At 39.3% G+C, this 18,870-nt stretch overlaps 1 protein-coding gene across 2 annotated transcripts; it reads right to left on the bottom strand.

The window, feature by feature from the left end:
• Positions 1-1,675: 1,675 nt before the first annotated feature.
• PEX2 (peroxisomal biogenesis factor 2) lies at positions 1,676-18,473 on the bottom strand. Of its 2 annotated transcripts, XM_077752459.1 has the most exons (3): positions 18,335-18,424; positions 15,912-15,942; positions 1,676-3,508 (listed from the first exon to the last, which is right to left on the bottom strand). In XM_077752459.1, the coding sequence occupies exon 3, from the start codon at positions 3,489-3,491 to the stop codon at positions 2,574-2,576; it is 918 nt and encodes a 305-aa protein (XP_077608585.1). In that variant the 5' UTR covers positions 3,492-3,508; positions 15,912-15,942; positions 18,335-18,424; the 3' UTR covers positions 1,676-2,573. The 2 variants fall into 2 exon arrangements, with proteins under 2 accessions (XP_077608585.1, XP_077608586.1); XM_077752460.1 differs by lacking the exon at positions 15,912-15,942 and having other exon boundaries at positions 18,335-18,473.
• Positions 18,474-18,870: the final 397 nt, after the last annotated feature.

Genomic DNA, 18,870 nt, shown 5'->3' with positions numbered 1-18,870 from the left:
CTTGTCACTCTATTTCTTACTGTTCCTCAACCAGGAATGGACTCTCATCTAGGAGCTGGGGCACCTGCCATATCTTTTTCCTGGCACTTCTCCTCCACTTGGCTTTTTCTCTCAGCTCGTTCCAATGTCTTTCCAAACTTCAACCCCTCAGAGAGGCCTTACATGAGTATTCAGTTTAAAACAGCATCCCTTGTCACTCTCCTTTCCCTTAGCCTGCTTCCTTTTATTCTTCAGAGTACTTCCAACAACTGAAATGATCTTCCATATGTATTTATTGTCTATTATTCCTCCATGAATGTAAACTCTATGAGAGCAGGGGTTTTTATTTATGAGTAAATTTCTGAGTATAGAAGAATGCCCATAGGGGTTTAATAAGTAATTTTTAAAAGAATGATCTTATTTAATTCCCAGCATAGTCCTAAAAGGTAGATACTACTGAATGTCCATTTCACAGGGTGATCAAGCTGAATCTTAGGACTTAAAGAGCTGAGTTCTGAGGTGGGGCTGTTGGGAGCAAGGGAGCAGGACATGCCATGGGTTAGCTTTGACTGGTATATATTTTACATATGATCACTGAAGCAACTGGATACATTATATACAGAAGGAGCAAATCTGATTTGACAACAAGTTACATGGGGGAGGAAAAACAATGTTAGCATAAAAGTTTTTATTTTTCTGGAGGGAAGATATCACAGCTGATAGTTAGGTTCTTGAGGCTAAAGCAGAAATATATCACGCTGCTAAATGACCCAGTTATACTGGGTGCAGTTATACTGTACCTTGACCCTTGAGACTGCCGGGGAGCAGGAACAGAAATGTTAAAGCGAGTCTCGTGGCAGTGCACAGCGAGGCAGGGACTGAATGGGGTCTGGGACTGTCACAGCAGCTTAGCCAGCAGGCTTAGGTCTCTGCGGTGAGCTGGAGTTCCCTGAAGCAGCGCTGGAGTACACAAGTCAGTCATAAACCCAATGGTTTTAAGTTGAACACTGCTAGTGTGATGTCTGTATGCTTGCAAGCAAGAAAAACAAAAACGAAAACTATAAGGAAAAACAATGGAGAGACAGTGTTAGATGCGGTGAACACTAGGCTGGATGCCCAGCTCCTCCTAGGATGATCTGTTGCCCTGCTGGGGGGTGGGGTCAGCAGGCTACCTGCAGGAGTCAGCTCCGTTAGGGTCTGCCTCACCTAAAGAGAGGCACCATGCCCCAGGTCACACCATTCTCAGAGAAGCCCATGGCCAGTGACTGAGAGGTGCAGGTAAGATGGCCTGACTACTTTGGCCTGATCCGGGCCAAAGTACTTAAAAACCCTTGCAGCATCTGCTTCTGCAAAACCCAATCTGTGATTATTAGGTGTGGCTGTTCAACTAACAGAATGTCTCTACTGGCACACTGGCACTAGGAGAGGAAGGTTCTGGGTATCCAGTGATGAGCAAAATGGTCATACTCTCTGACCCCATGTGGGTAATCACTTAGTGAGGTGGAAGATGTTAAAGAACAATAAAAAAATTAAATAAATTGTACTGCCTTTAGTGTCTGTGGAAAAACATAAAACCCCCATAATATTGACAACTCTATTAGTTAGCATATATGTAAAATACTATTTTCATGTTAAAATTACGATAGTATGGGCATCTACTCAGAATGCACTTTACCAAAATAACACTGCAACAAAATTGTTGATAACAAAATGTGTTGACTTTATTTATTTAATCCTCTCAAATCAGCAGTCTAGTAAGTTAATCATTCAGTTATGTCCTTATCAACTTAGATCGCTGGTAAAATTAAAGACTGCATTCAGGCTTTTGGTAAAAAAGGCAAATGTAGACTCTAATAGGGATCTGTTGTTTTTACCTACCCAACATCCACTATTCTTTCAAAGGCACCTCAATTTCCTGTGGTGAACTGCCTACTCTCCTACTATGGGTCCGCGTGGCACACATGAGGTTGTCACCTACATCTGAGTAATCAAGGGCAGTAGTTTTCCATCCTGGTTCACAAATGTAGACATAGTCCCAGGCAGACCAAGGACTGTGAGTCCTAGACTTAGCCAGAACTATTAGGCAGGAAACTCTTACTCCAGCCGGATCAGAACACCAAGCAAACCCCTTACAATCAGGTTTTAGTGAAAAGCTTAAAATTACAACAGGGGCATCAGATCTTAAGGTTTAAAACAACAGGGCTTTATCTTTGTAAGATTAAGATGTTACAATGCCATCTCTGAAAATAAATACACACTCACCCCAGAGTCTCCAAAATTATTTTAGAATCTAACCTCTTTCCAGGAAGTAGCAAAATGAAAGCCTTTTTAGTACTCTTGACAAAAACTGCCCATTCCTCTCAACATTAAAAATTGAAGGCAATGGTTTAAAGAAAGTAATACATTACTGTTTACATAATATATTTAGAATCATGTGGTTCTAGTGATTAGAATTTAGTCGTGCCTGGAAAGGAAGAGATGACGGTGGCTGAGAAGCACCTCCCCTCATAAAAATACTTAAACGGTATGCTTAGCATGACTCATATTAAGGACTTAAACACAATACAGTTTTCCTCAGAGGACAGTCTTAGTTTCTAAAGAGCATTCACTTCTGACATCTCAATTCCAGATTTCAGTGGCTGCAGACTGTGTACCTCTGTGCCGCACTTAGGGCACGTAAAGTACATGTCAAATAAGAAACTACTCTTAACACAGTAGTAACAGAAGATATGCTCACATCCTATGGTGTGAGGCATGGTGGGCCACTCTCCGCACAGTGAACACTGCTTGCCGCTGGTGGCTAACGTACCGTCACCGCTAGGTGTGCCAGTCAGAGGAATATGCCATGAGGATAACTTAGCTTTCAACTTCTGGATATTAATAAGTGGTAAGAGAAAAATCAGAAACTCCGCAAAACCATGCCAGAGAAGTTCCCTATTCATATACTCAAAGCCAACCTCACGTACGTTTTGGGGCTTGCAAAATACAGAACGAATGCCTAGGAGGCGTTCTGTCAAGGTTGCAAACTTGCCCCTCTGAAGGAAAATCAGGAAATTAATCAGCCCACCTAATTTCAAAAGTCCAACCATGATGTTCACACACTGCCTGGCTTTCCCAAATGACGCCAGATGGCGGTTTCGAAACAGGTCGTAGCAGCGCTCCTCCAACCATGTGCCGCCGATTGTACACACAGCATACCACAGCTTCTGATTCTTACTTGGCGGCTGGTACCGCAGCTTTGGGGAAAAATCATTTTTGTACTGTATATTCAAAACGGATTGTCCCACGGTGGCGTTTTTAGAGTAGATGGTGAAGCGCCACAAGAAGAGCCACAGGAGTGCTTTCGCCTCTGGTTCAAAGTGGGCTAACAGCCCTGGCTTAAATCCATGAAAGCACTGAGTAAACTGGGACCAAACCAGCTGCTCCAGGGCCTTGTTCAGTTCAAGTGCATCCAACTGACTTATTCTTAGCACTCTGTTTGTCTTCTTCGTGTTCTCTTCTCCAGAAGCCATGTCTTCTCCGAAGGTCTCTAGGGTAAAGTACAATTAGGGAACATCAGATGTTTGCAAGCTCGTACCATATCCTCAACTTGCACGTCTGCAGCTGCGGTATACCAAGGACCCAGGGTACATAGATGGGCTGGCCGGTGTCAAATGGCAGTGAGCGATCACCTCTTACTGCAACTTTCTTCCCTCTCTCCTTTCTTTTACTTTCTCCTTTTATTCTTTTCCTCGCTATTTCTTTTCTTTTTTTTTCTTTTTGGACCCTCCTCATCAAAGGAATAACTGATGTAGCAAGTTGCACCTTTTCTCCACAAATTATCTCCAAGTATTCTCCTTGGTCAGATATTTTAGGAGGGAGATCATAAAATCCTGATGCTAACAGTGATGAAGCTAGATAATAACATGAGTAATGGAGAAATACATGAACTTAATAAATACAGTGAATTCTATGGAATATTCCAACAGACTGTAAGTCAAGACCTCCATTTAACTGCCAGCACTTCTACTACCTCCAAAGGTCTATTTTTTATGAAGTCATTTAATCTTTCTGAAATATGTTTTATATCCATAAAGGAAGTTAGGAGACAAAATTAAACGCACAATCAAGGCTTATTATGCTATCACACTATTGTAGAAAATAAATACTAGCACAAAGCAACATAAATGCAAAGATGCTGGTGAGATATTAAGAAGGTACACATCATGCCATTTTTTTTAACATTTATTTTTGAGAGAGAGAGAAAGAGAGAGTGTGCGAGCAGGGGAGGGGTAGAGAGAAAGGGGGAAGAGGATCGGAAGCAGGTTCTGCTGATAGCAGTGAGCCTAATGTGGGGTTCTAAATCATGAACCATGAGATCGTGCCCTGAGCCAAAGTCCGACCCTCAACCAACTGAGTCACCCAGGCACCCCCATACAGGTTACTAAGAAAACTATGATGTAAAAATACATACTAGGACCATTTTACAAATACACTAAAGAATATACAGGTGCTAAGGGGTCAAAAATCCCTTAAAGAAACAGAAAAAGATGATTAGTAGTTAGCTAGGTATGACTGACTTATTAAATGACTATTATGTACAAGCCACTCAGTGGCTGCTGTTGTCAAGGAGTGTATAGACCAGTTTAGACATTTTACTTACTATTAAAGAACTGGGAAATCAACTATGACAAGCAATCTATTTCTAAAACGGGCCCTGAACACATGGAGCTTGATCATGCATGATCACAGGTCCTTCAAAAGGCCTGGTGTACTAACAGAACACTAGGTTACAGAGAGAGGCAGGTGTCCCACTGAAGTTCACTGTCACCAATGGTGTGGCAGTGATCTTGGACAAGTCACTTTACCTAATCTCTGCTTTATTTTTTTCACTTACAAAACTAGGGCCCAGATAAACTGACCTCCAATGCCCTTTCAAATTCTGAGTTTTACTAAAAAAAATTAAATGTAATTTGCTAGGAGTTAAAGGACTGAAAGGTACATCCTAAAATAGAGTTTGTAACTCTCGAAAGAGGGAGTATCTTTGACAATTAAAGAGGTTTGCTTGTTTGTTTTGATAATTAAAGAGGTTTTTAAGAGGGATTTGTTTTTTAATGTTTTTTATTTATTTCTAGGAGAGAGAGAGAGACAGCGTGAGCAGGGGAGGATCAGAGAGAGAGGGAGTCACAGACTGAAACAGGCTCCAGGCTCTGAACTGGCAGTCAGCATAGAGCCCGACGCGGGGCTCGAACCCACGAACCGCGAGATCATGACCTAAGCGAAAGTCGGATGCTTAACCGACTAAGCCACCCAGGCGCCCCTAAGAGGGATTTTTTAAATTATTCATGGATCCTAGATGACTCAGTGGCAGAGGACTCCATGCTTTACAAGTTCAGGTACAGAAAGCAAAAGTGCATATGAAATAACAAAATAACAGTTTGTTTACTGCTGCTTTCCTCTCAAACCAGATATGTGACAAGAAAACTTCTATCCCATGTCATCTGCCTTCTGGGGTGATCTCACCTTTGCCCCATTCCTGCAGCTCCCTCAAAATTCCACATCCTAGAGCTATGGCAGTGGGGGGTTTGCTGCAAGTTCTAGAAAAAACATAGTAGCCAGAAACTACAGGAAAAGAGGGGGTTAGGCCAGAGTTCCTTTTTCTTGTCTCTACAGATTGAATCAATCCTCTTTGCCCCAAATATCTTTCTAATCCATTCACTTCTCTTCCCCTTGCAAGCCTCCTCCTAAATTCTGACTGCCCTTATCTCTCTGCTGGATTACATCTGATCGGTCCATCCTACCTTTTAGCTTTTTCAGTGCATTCCCCACACTGAAGTCTTTTGAACACACAATCTTATGACCCGCAGTCGTTAAGATGCCCCCTTCTCTAGTTCCCTAGTAAACATTTATGGTCTGTTCTCTCCATCTGGAACAGTATGTTCCTGTTCTTTAACTGAAAAACTCAGTTTTCAGTTTTTAAGTACTAAATTTTCAAGTAATGGCTTAGGCATCACTTCCTCTTGACTCCTCAAATTTGGATTGGTGCCTCTTCTAGCTGTTCCCTTAGCACTCTGTTCTTCCACTTTCTGGGCCTTTATGTACCACACACACACACACACACACACACACTACTTTTAAATTGTCTATTTCCTCCACTAGAGGATAAAGCCTGTTGCAAAGACGGAGTCTTGTCACAGGTGAACCTTCACAACTCGCACAGTGCCTGGTACACAGAATGTGAGCTACACATATGAGATGAATGGGATAAAGTCAGGGGTAGGTGAAGGATAGAAAAGACAAATTCCTAGCCATCAGCCTTCAAAATGATTTCAAATGACCATGTCCAGATGGCTGATTATTACCTATGTCAACATGTTTGTTGCACATCTGCTATTTTCCAGTTTTTGTGTCAGAGCTCGTGATGTAATGGTAGAACTGACAACCGTCTCAATCCTTGTGGAGACTATGATGTAGTGTGGTGGGTGGGGGGCGAGAAAGTATGTGCTAATATAAACTAATAAACAGGCAATAACAGTAAGGTACAATGAGTGATATGCAAGGAGCAATTTGGCATTATTCTTAACACTAGACATCGAAGATGAGCGAAGGCTTCGTCGAGAGGTACTATGTAAGCAGCTACCTGAAAGCAGTCAGCCTGGGAGAGGAAGGTGAGAAGGCCATTCCAAGGAAAGGGTGAGCAGGTAACAAGGCCTGAAGGTGCAAGGACAATATGCTGGAAAGGAAAGCAGGAGACCGGTGGTAAAGGCCCTCATAGCCAAGTTGGGGAGGCTGTATTTTATCAAGATGTTAATGGGGAGCCACCGGATAGTTTTAAGAAAAGAACTAATCAAATCTGAGTTTTTGACAGCCTGTTCTGGCCATATTCACAATGGATTTGAGGGTGAAAAGACTTGAGGCATAGACACCAGTTACGATGGCTGTTAAATGATTATTAAAGTGATCAATGAGAAAATAATGATGGCCTAAATTATAAAGATATCAGCAGGGCTGGGGAAAAGTAGGTATCCTTAAAGCTATAAAGAGGTAGAATTGACACGATTTAGGAAGAAATAAGCCAAGAATAACTGACTTGAGTAATTGGGTGGATGGTAGTCCAATTCTCTGAAATAGGAAACACATGCAGTGATACATACAGGTTTGAAGGGAAAGGTTTTAGCGATCTGACGCTCCCATGAGACAGCTAGAGTTTGGTAGGCAGTTGTGTGGAGACAGGAGAGAAAATCTGAGTGTAGATTTTGAGTGTGGGAGATTTTGAGTCTCCTAATCTATTTTAAATCTACGCGCTCTACGTACATGCTAAGATCAGGGAGGCAGTGAACTAAACAAGATCGGTAGATCCTGTCCATTTACCACACACTCAGCTTTCTTTGTAACAATATAACCTCCTAGTTTTCCTGTTCCAGCTACCATGGCTGTTCAATGGTTATGTTCACTGACATCACATCCATCCTTGGGCTTCCAATCTTCCTAGGCTGCAGTCCTCACTTCAGTCCTGTGGTCTCACTGCTCTTCTCCGCTAGTGGTTTCCACACTTGAGCATTTATCGTGATCAGTTGCACTTCTTAGAATGCAATATTTTAGTTTCAGAGTTTCAAATTCAGTAGGCCTGGAATGGGAGCCAAATATTTGCATTTCTAACAAGTTTCCTGGTGATGTTGAGAATGACCGGGCTGGTCCATTCCAAAGCAAACTTCATAATTTCTTTGGCATATCTATCATCTATATAGCTTCATGCTGTCTGCCAGCCCTCTCACTCATTTCTGTTTAGTTCTCATCTCTACATCCACAGTGGATGCTACAAGTCTTGCACAGGTTCTGGCTTTCCCTTTCTTCGGTTAAAGTAGACCTTGGTGAGATGAGAGACCACTCACTCTATGACCACTGATACATCTTAGACCTGCTAGGTGCTTGGGATGCAGAGATAACAAAACATACTAGGGCATCTGGGCGGCACAGTCGGTTAAGTGTCCAACTCTTGATTTCGGCTGAGGTCATGATCTCATGGTTCATGGATTCAAGCCCCACGTTGGCTCTGTGCTGACAGTGAGGAGCCTGCTTGGGAGTCTCTCTCTCTCATTCTCAAAATAAAAAAATAAACTTAAAATTTTTTTAAAAAAATTCCTTGTTCTCACTTCAGGACCCTAATGAAGGTCTAGCAAGGGTGACAGGCAAGTAAACAGACAACAAGGGTAGTAACAGTGGTATATGGTATCAAAGGTTCTCAAAGACAATGTATATAACATTTTGAAATTATCTCAGTAGAAAAAGAATTCCAAATCCATGCAAAAAAATCATCGATAAGATTTTTTTCCACTTTTTTCTGCCATTTACAAATTTTCTCTAACTTACATCAATTATGTAATTGAGGAAAAAAACTAGAATTAAAAAAAAAAAACATAAGCAAACCAAAATCCACAAAAGTATTTGCCTACACTTACCAAATCACCTGTTTCTTACCTCATCATTACCTCTGGGATGATGTACAAACTTCTCAGACCTAACTTAGTCCAATTCTGTCTCCGGCTCTTTAATTCCGTGCCATCCTTCAGTGCTGACTCTGTGCCTTTTCTCATGCACCTAAACCACTTACCTTCCCACCCAACTATCCTCACTGCCCTCAACCTTCTGCCCTTCACGTTCTAACTCTATTTCAACATTTTTTGTGAAAGCTTCATAACTATCTCCAACTCCATAACTATCTCCAACTCCTATCAATCACCACCTTTAACTCTGGCAGCAATGGTATGTGCCACTCACTTGGGCCCTCAACCACCTGTACTGTGATTTCAGTCACGTCAGTGTGTCTTTTTTCCCTAAACCAGCTAAGGAAAAGTGCCTTATCTTATACTTTTTGCTCAAAGCACCAGCCACCTACATAAGTGACTGATTTCTAGCTCAGTTTTCCTCATGCAAAATTCTACAATCATTCATGGTACATGGGCATATGGCAAATGTGACTTCTCTACTCTACTGTAAGAGTGGCTACAACACTGTACCTTCCCCAGATTTCACATTCTGTGGTCAGCAAGATAATGGAAGCTCTCTGACTATCAAATTACCCTTGAAAAGCTCTGACCTTACTGCACATGGATGGGAGTCCAACACTACCAGTTCCCTCCTCTTATGTCTCTCACACTCCCAAAATTGGACTGGATAGATCATTTTTTTTCAGTTGAGTATCAGATGAAATCTATGGCTTATGTTAGAGGACCAGTTGTGCCAATTTATGTATCTTTAAACTCTAGAGTCATCGTCAGTTCTGCACTGTGGTTGATGAGTATGTTAATTACAGAGTTTACCTCGAAGATGGGCTCACTGTGGCTGCTCAATAAATCTTTGTTGGATCTATGTGCAATGGAATGAGTAGTTTGGTAGTTAATCAGTGTACTGACTGAATACTGTTGGACAGCATCTAGATGAACTGGATGGTGAGGGAAACCTTCTCTTTTCAGGTTCCTTATATTTAGTGAAAACTGGTCAGAGGGAGTGGTTTCTCAGAAGAATCATCTATTTCAAATACCTCATTTCTGGAGGAATCACACTTAACATTTAGCAAACACAGGAATTTTTAATGGCTGCCAGAAAAGGAGACTTAACACACTCTCTAACCAATCCAATATTTAACAATCCTTATTATCGAAAAATTCTTTATCCCTTCTGTTACAGTTTAACTTTTTTTCCCCCGTTTCCTCTTTTTCTCCCCAGGCCTGGCCTCAGTGTAGATTAAGAACAGCTGGGCTCGATCTCCTCCCTATGTAATGGACCAAAAGACTATCATTAAACTGTTCTTCAGCCTTTGCTTTTCCAGATGAATAATTTTTCTATTTTTTGTTTTAGGTTTTACTTTCCAACATTTTAGTCATTTTTGTGACTCCTTTTAGTTGTAAACATAGAACAGACACTGCCCATTACACACCAGTTAGTTCAAGTGGAATACCCCTCCTATGCTCTACATTCCTATTTAGGCAACTGTGATAGAGTAGAAAAAAAGCAGACTTAAAACCAATCAGACCTGAGCTCAAGTTCCAGCTTTGTCACTTATTTGCTATGTGTTCTTAAAAAAAAGTCATTACCCTCAGATTCTTCAAAAAGTTGGAAATAACAGCTACCACACAAAGTTGTTGAGATTAAACCAGATAATGTTATGAAAGTGGTTTGGAAACTGGAAAGTATTATTATTACTATATTATTGCTTCTTTGGCTAGGGACGGGCATAAGAAGAAAAAGACTCTGAGTCGTTTTTGGCAAATTTATTTCAAAAGACTGAAACTTTCATTATTACTCATACTAATGCCTCAATAAACCTGTGGTCAAGGAATTTTTTTTCCAGGAAACACTGACTACAAAATCAAAATATAATTGTGGCAGTTAAATAGTGAACATGACATCACTATGATTTGTGCATGTATGGGGACTAGGCAGGGGCAGGGACATGGTTCAGTGGAACTCATCACACTCTTGTATCTTACCTGAAAGGAGATGATGGAGGGGGAATTCTGAGAAAATGGGGATGGGTCCCAGGAGGACGCTATCCCTTGGTTATTTAACCCTCATCAATATGGTGATGCCTGTCATCTGGAAGCAAGGACACTTCAGGAATGCACACTGACATCTGACTCAAGGGTACTTTGCTGAACAGGACATGGTACAGACAGTCCAGATGGGCATTCAACCTTGGTTCATCACCAACATGTGACATTCCATTCCTCTTCCTTTTCTGTCTCCTCTATTGCACACTTATTCTAGAAATGTTGGCTTTAGAGAAGGGCAAGGCCCTGAAGAAACTGATAAAACAGAAATAACTAGAAATCCTATCAATATGATTATAGAATCCTCTTCCCTTCACTGCTATACAACAATAATTGTCCATAACAGGTGTGAAGCATTGAAAAATGTCATAAACACCTTTGAAAGTCATATTAAGTTATTCTCAATATAATGTAATGAGAGTGTTTTAGTGAATCCTAATTCTCTGACAAGTGGCTCAATTTGACCAACATTTTTTAAGCACTTACCAAATGCCAGGCAATTTCCTAGGTACCAGGAATTCAATCCAAAAATTTAACTCTCAGTTAACTTCCTTTTATTCAAGCATTTTAAAATAAATAGGGTTTATTATGATTAGGACTAGCCATTGATCTCTGAAGCAAAGAATGAATCTTGAAATGTGAAGACACTATGAAGGATCACAAAACTCTCCAGGCAGAAAACAAAACAAAACAAAAATGGCATTTAAGACACAAGAACAGGTTGTGTAAATCCCAGAAATGTGCAAGCCATGAAACCTGGCCATCGTTTATGTGGGAGATACTGGGATGGGTTCCAACATGAGCTGCATCCTTGGTTATTTACTTCCCATCAGTGTGGCTGTACTTGTTACCTACAGGTAAAGAATCAAGTCATCTGCTACGACTAAGCAGAACAAGCTAGCAGGAGAGACTGGCTGAAGACTTAACCCACTGCAAAAAGCCCACTTCAAGGAAATGGCAATGATTTCATAAATGTGAATAATCACTGAAGATAAAAGACAAAACAAGATATATTTTTAAAAGATTAATCTGATAGCAGAATTCAGTAAGACTGAAGAAAATGAAGGCTGCAGTTCATGGAAAACAGTTCTAGGATTCTTGCAACAATGCAAGGCCCTTCACTGAGGTGCTAATAACTTTCTGAACAAGTTAAAGTGATGTAAGAAGTAATCAAAATCAAAAGAAGATTATGGCGCCCTTACATTTTTGAATCAAAAAACGAATCCTTTTTTGGTAAACCAGTACCTTCCTGGCTCTGGCATAATGACTGCCATCCATTCCCAACTAATAGCCAGTCTACTTCTATTTACTTTCAGAAATTCAAGTAAGGTTTAATAATCCCCATGTTATCAGTTTTTGTAGTTTAGTATCTAGGTTCACAAAAGTAGGCTCCAATTTGAATAGTTAAAAAAAATTACAATCTTTTTTTTTTTAAGCTGGGATTTTTCAGCATTAAAACAAACACCATCAGATTTAATTCAAATTGATTTTTCCAAATGCCAAAAACAGGCATTACCTTTTCCTATTGTACCATGAAATCTCATTCTTTTAATACACAATTCTATAACTCTTTCCCTTCCCAATCCCCATTTCCCAAACTATACTAATTTAAGATCTGAAAGGCCAACTCAGGGGGATACATTTATGGCCATGCAAAGGGACTTATAAAAATAATTAAAAGTATAATTGGCACTAAACAAGATGTGTTTAGTGAAGGACGCTACTATGTTAAAAGTATGTGAAAAAGATGCTCAAGGCAAAGGATAGCATCTACAGGTTAGTGTGATTAACCTGTCACATAAATATGTTTAAGACAAAATGATATAGCACTAAAAACTATTAAAAAGGTCTCCTGCTGACATTTTATCACTAGACATGTCACACTGCTTTTCTTTCATAGAAAAGAAAAAAGAACCCGGATCTCTTAAATAACTCGTCCTTTCCTTTTATGCTTTCCATTCCCCCAAATATAATTTTGTCATCTATATCACATTCCAAAACCAAAACAAATGACTGCATCTCAGTAAAGAAGGAAGAGTTTCCACAATATATTTCAGAGCTTTTATTGAGTATAGTACAAATTATGAATGAATATATTTTATTTAAAACATGTTATTGACAGAAACCTATCAATAATAATGTGGGTATTGTCAAGGGCTTGTCAATATTAATGTAATTATGATTAAGGGGATCACATGGATTTTTAGCTATAATACCAAGTAACATCTCCTACATTGCTGCTATCAATATACACATTATTATTGACCTGTTCCGAGACTCTCAGTACTAGATGTATTACCATTAGGCATATTTGTCAATGCATGCTGCCTATAAAAATCCTACATTTAAATTTACGGTCCTGTAAACTCTGTCAGCAGATACATGTGATTCCCAAGTGATCTCTAAGGTATCAAACCATCTATGCACCCACTGCTAGGCTATCCTTTTTCAGATCCAGAATAACCAACTAATTTTTAGTATGACAATGTTACTGCCACACTATCCTAAAGGTTCTAATAATCAAAATGGATGAGACAATAACATTCATTTTTTTCCTTTTAGGTATGAAAAAATTTTAAAAGAATGGTTTCATATTATGAGGTTATGTGAATAAAGTTCTATAACTGGAGATCGTAAGCTTTGAACCTACACCCTACTATTTTATTTCCTTTGTGTAGTCAGATAGATTTACTGTCCATTGTATTGAAATCAATACTAATAAATGAGACATGCATCAAAGAGGGATTTAACAGGACACCGATTCCCAGAGCACATTTCAAACATGAGCAAAAGGGAAAAAGCTATGACTGAGATCCATTAGGACACCGCGACCTCTGGCACTGTGAATAGGCCTAGAAATCAACAACAAGAAGTTCAAATCCCACTTCTGCCACAGGCTTGCTAAATGACTTGTCACTATTCCATTGTTCCTCTCTTTCATCAAATATAAACGAAGTTTCAATAGTTTACAGATAGCCAATGCTATAAATCCCAATTGTGATTGTTGGGGTACAGACAAGACGTGTGAAATTTTAAAATTCTGTTGTGGACACTAGACTTCTAAATTCCTCTTAAATGTAATCCTCATCAAAATCCACACAGGGCTTTTCTTTTGGGAGTGGTAGTGAGTACTCAACAATATGTTTCTAAACAATATGTTTCTAAAGTGTATCTGAACGATAAACTCCAAAATAGCACAAATTGTTCAAAAAGATGAACAATGANATATAATATATATTTAAAATTAAATATATATTTTATATATTATTATATTTTATATATTATTTTATATATATTTTAATTTAATATATATTTTATATATTATATATATTTTAATTTAATATATATTTTATGTATTATTATATTTACTTAATTATTAAATTATTAAATATATGTTATATATTTAGTATATAAAATTTATATATTTATATAAATTTTTTAAACTTGGAAAGGGGAACTCAACTCAAATACTACAATCTTCAAGACTATAGTGAGTCTTACACAATTAAGCACTTTCCCTATTACATTTATAATGTACTTATTCAAGTATCTAAAACTAACAGAAAAGTTTCCCTCTGGTTTTTTTAAACCTTAAAACAGAATTTCCAATACCTTGGCCTAGCTTTACAAATACATTTTTAAGAGAAAAGCATGGCAATCATAATCTTTTCTTTCAGAAAGTTGATACTTTAGAGTCTTTAAGAGAGAAAGCATGTTGTGAAAATAAAGACCAGATGTTTGAGTGAATATGGGGAAAGAGAGTTCAACTGGTTCTGATTAGTTCTGTATTTTAGTCCACGTTCATCAACAGGCTGTGTGCCTCTGGACAAGTCATTGTACCACACTATACTCTCTAGCAGTTAAAAGATATGAAAAATCAATTTAAAAGAATCAACTATGAAAAGTCTACCTACCTAGAATCCTCAAAGAAACTGTTTTAGGAAAGCTGGGAAAAGGAAGAAAAAAACAAAAGAACAGCCATTTCCAACTGTAGAAATGGTAATGTTGAACACGAGTTTGAAAAAGGCTAGAGAAAGTAGAGAAATCAGAACAGAACATGTAAGACAAAGACATAATCATAGAAAAAAAATATAGCAAAGCATTATGGAAGATACTCCCTACCAAGTTATGAGTTTAAAACTGTGGCAAATATATACCATTTACCAGTTATCAAGTTCTACTAAGGAACTATCATAGCTAAGTATCCTTTGCAAAATTAAATATTAAATCATTTAATCCTTACAATATGAATCAAAGAAGTACTTTTATCATTTATGTTTTAAAACAAGGAAACTGAAGCACAGAGAGAGAGCTTTGCTGACTTGTGTAAAATCACACAACTAGAAGGGACAGAGCCATGCTCTCAATTAGCGTCTTCTACTGACAAGGTGGTGACAGGCCTAAAAGATGAACATAAACACTTTAGGAGCACAACACGACATCAAGTAGGGCTATTTTAAAGGCTAAGAACTATTAAGAGCACAGGCATGAACTATGGCAGAAATTACAATCCAAGGATGAACAAAGAACCACATGAAACTCATGAAACAACTAGATCTTTAAGTACTCTATAAATTTAGAAAAAGGCTTTAGAACCTAAGAAGAGAATTTTAAACGACTTTCAAGTTACTGGCATACACGTTTAATTGCATATTTTATGGCATTCAAGACAATATGGAAATATCCACAAACGAACAGAGGTATTGTTAGCAATGGAAAAGGAGGAAGTATCATGGGATACATTATTATGTGCGAGGCATTATGTTTTCTTTACATTCTTTATCTTATTTAATTCTCATCACACAGTAAATACTATCATGTCCATTTTAAGAAGACAAAAGTTAGGCTTGAGAAGATTAACCACCTGTTTAAGGTCAGACTGACCATCAGTAAATTTCTGGTAAACACCAGAGGAACTGGGGAACACACAAGGGAAGTTAGTAAGTAGTCTGGATGTGCGGTAAACTTGGAACAAATTCAATCCCGCAGAGCTCAAAGCAAATTTTTTCTCCTCATGATCATTCGCAAGACCAGACTGCCGGTCAAGCTCTCAGGACTGTAAAATGGGGAAATAAAATAAAGGAATGTGGTAAAGTTGCCCGTGTTGCCTGGGATGCATCTCGTCTACATTCTCTCTCCCTGACTCTACACATGTGGACAGAGAACCAAAGGGACTGAATGTCAAATCTGAACAAAGGAAATATGTGGGTGAAAAAAATGAGGCGCGAACATTCATTTAGCTGTTATGAACACACACTGTATGCAAAGTAGAGGCAATGCCGATTCATCTATTACTAGAAGGGAGCGGTTACGCATAATCAAAACAGAACTACTCTTCAGCTCTTGGGTTTTTTTGTTTTAATAGTAAGGGGAAAAGACAACTTGAATGACATTTTATCTCACCTTATTGACAGGCAGTTAAGAAGGGAGAGCTCTGGAAAAAAAAGGAAAATATATTAAATAGAGTAAAAAGCAATACAGAAAAGGGCGTTTTAATTTTATAGACGGTAAAAGGTTGAAAAGTTGATGATCAGTGCACAATGGAAGGGCAGAGTGTGCTACCCGTCTTTTCCCGGCCTCCCCTTCCACGCAGAGAAATGACGGTGCTGGTATTTGCATGGGGCAAATGGAGCAGGACAGAGCTTTTCTCCAGAGGTTTCTTCCACATTCCAAAGGAACTGAAGAGGAACATGGAATGTTTAGAAACTGCTGTCATTTCACAGGAAGGAGATAAAGGGGACATCCAATTTGCTTCTAAGTTGCCCAAGATAATCAGGGAGGAAAAAAAGGAGCAAGTGATTCAGAGCATAACTTTTGTCCAGAAATCAAGATTGTGCATATGCCACACATTTTCCTTATGCTACAGGAACTTGAGCACAGTGGAGTGCAAAAGAGAAAGACAATTTAAAATTACTTGATGCTCTGAGGAAAACACGGGGCTAGGACTCAAAACGTAAATTTACTCGTGATGTCATGTTGGCCAAGACTGTTAACATCTTTAAGATTTGGGTACTGAATATGTAAAGTGGAACATACCCACCCTCCCCTATTGCAAAGAGTCTGATGAGCTTCAAAATTGAGCAAAAATTTTGTATTAAAATACAACAGCAGCAGGAGGAAGAGAGAAAAATAAAGAATTATGATTCTGATCATGAAGAATTACATTTGAAATTTGTACTTATTAAACAATGAGACAATACAGACGTTTGTGGTTTTAGTAACGAATTAATCATGAATTTATCTTTTAGTATTTAAAAAACTGTACAAATCGAATGAATGCACATTGGATACAAATGAATAATTACCCTAAGAAACAGAATCTTAATGCTAGAAGGAAAGGCAGCTCATCTCCTCTAAGATACAATTGAATTTAATTTTCTTAACTGAAACATTGTTTTTCAAACAGAACACATAAAATAGCTGCTCTTGTAAAATACAGCTGAGAGTCGGCTTGCTTTGTACTGTCCCCTGCATGGCTCCAGGAAATTTCTACAGGAATTCTTCTACAGAAGAGATTTAAAACCACGGATTGACTGATACCCATAATTTCTAAAAATGAATAGAATAAGGCCAGAAGGTAGGGCTGGTCAAACGAAACCAGAGTCAGAACTAGCGTTTAATTCTCTTGACTTAGTCTAACATTCTCTTTACTATGTCCTGTTACTTCCATTTTCTTCCTTTTTTTCTTTTTAAGGGGGGAGGACATATACATGTGTGTATATATATGTGTATATGTATATATAACATATCATATATAATATAGGATATATAAATGTTATATATGTGTGCAATATAGAATATGTATATATAAAAGTTTTTATTGACTTTGTAAGTAATTCCATTATCTCTTTTCTTTCCAATCTCCTTCCGACTCAAGACCATTAAACTCTAATATTTCTGGATACAAGTAATTGGTAATATGGGCAGATCAGACAGAAGATAAAGTGAAAAAGAAGTCAGCCATCCCAAGTTTATTTTGTTCAGGTTTAACTAAAGTTAATACATTAGGGGAAGATGTTTAGACTGCAAATTGTAGTGTGGATAAAGTTTCAATCTCTCTGTAATTACCTGAAATTGTTAAGCTAAACAATTCTCAAGGGGCATCGCAGGCTACCAGAACGTGTTAGATGCGAACATTCAACAACTTGGTTTTGTGAAAAGCCCTTTCATTAAATGTGATGTTTTGGAAAATGGGACCTAAAGAAATAAAGAAACAATGACTTCTACTTTACGTACCAGAAAAAAATGTCAATTATTCTCACAGTTACCAGAAATCAACGTTATATGTAACAAACTCATTGCAAGCAATTACTCAAGAACATTCGCGACAGCTCTTCCTCCCCAAGAAAATTAAAACTACTTCGAAGTTCACAGGCTTCCAAAAATGTCAGAAACAAACATACTCAACTTATTTTTGTACCAAATACAACACTTTACATGAGCCATCCGATATAAGCAGTTTGAACACTGCATAAACCTTAAGCCATTCGTAAGGAGTTAAATCTCACCACCGCCAACTGAGCGGAAAAGATTTCGAAGTGTCTTAGAAAGTCACCTCGTGGAAGGCGCAGGAACTCAAGCCTAGCTGTGCTTGTCTTTTTTCTTTTTCATGGTGCGATTCTATGATTATTTTTAGGAGCTCGGGCTTGCTTCATTGCTTTTCCCAAAAATCACCCTTTGATTTGCTTTTTCCCGAAAGAGAGGGAGCCAACAATCAGGGAAACTGAAGCTAAGGGCGACAGAGACGAGGCCGTGCAACTCCACGCCCTCCCGGCTGGAACCAAGACCTCAGGTTTGCGCTCCGGTTCTCTCCGGCAGACACTGACCTTGCGAGTCTGCGAAACGCCCCGGTTCCACGTAACTTTTTCTGAAACATTCTCTGCGAAGCCTGGCTTCTGGCAGAACCTGGATTACCCAGGCTTCCGGAACTCGCGGGCTTCCGGAGCGACGCAGGACCCGGAAGTGTCTGAGAAAAAAGAGGAAATTAAACCAAGGAGAACTAAGCTTTACAGCCCCGCAGAACGCCGGGGAGGGCGCAGCGAGGCGAACGCCGGCGACCCGAAGGGCCGAAGGGCCGAAGGGCCGAAGAGCCGAAGGGCCGAAGAGCCGAAGGGCCGAAGAGCCGAAGGAGACACCCGCGCGCGGTGATTGGTCGGCGGGCCATTCGGAGGAAAACGTATCTGATTGGCAGGACAGTCGCGAACCCGTCAGCCCCGGGTCGGAGCCGCGCGCGTGAAGAGGCCTCTGTGTCAAGAGGCCGCGGGGAAGCCGGGGCTCTCGGAGGGCAGGATTTTCCCTGCCCTCGGACGCCGCGGCGTGCCGCCCGACAAGCGCCGCCGAGTGGCAGCGGGGCTCCTCGGCG

This window comes from Crocuta crocuta, unplaced genomic scaffold, assembly GCF_008692635.1.
Source record: "Crocuta crocuta isolate KB4526 unplaced genomic scaffold, BGI_CrCroc_1.0 scaffold141, whole genome shotgun sequence".
Taxonomy (NCBI): domain Eukaryota; kingdom Metazoa; phylum Chordata; class Mammalia; order Carnivora; family Hyaenidae; genus Crocuta; species Crocuta crocuta.
The sequence above is the reverse complement of the archived record's forward strand: the minus strand, read 5'-3'. Positions and strand labels throughout refer to the sequence as shown.

Coding starts and splice junctions, on each gene's coding strand:
- PEX2 (XM_077752460.1), bottom strand. CDS start 3,491: ATGGCTTCTGGAGAAGAGAACACGAAGAAGACAAACAGAGTGCTAAGA.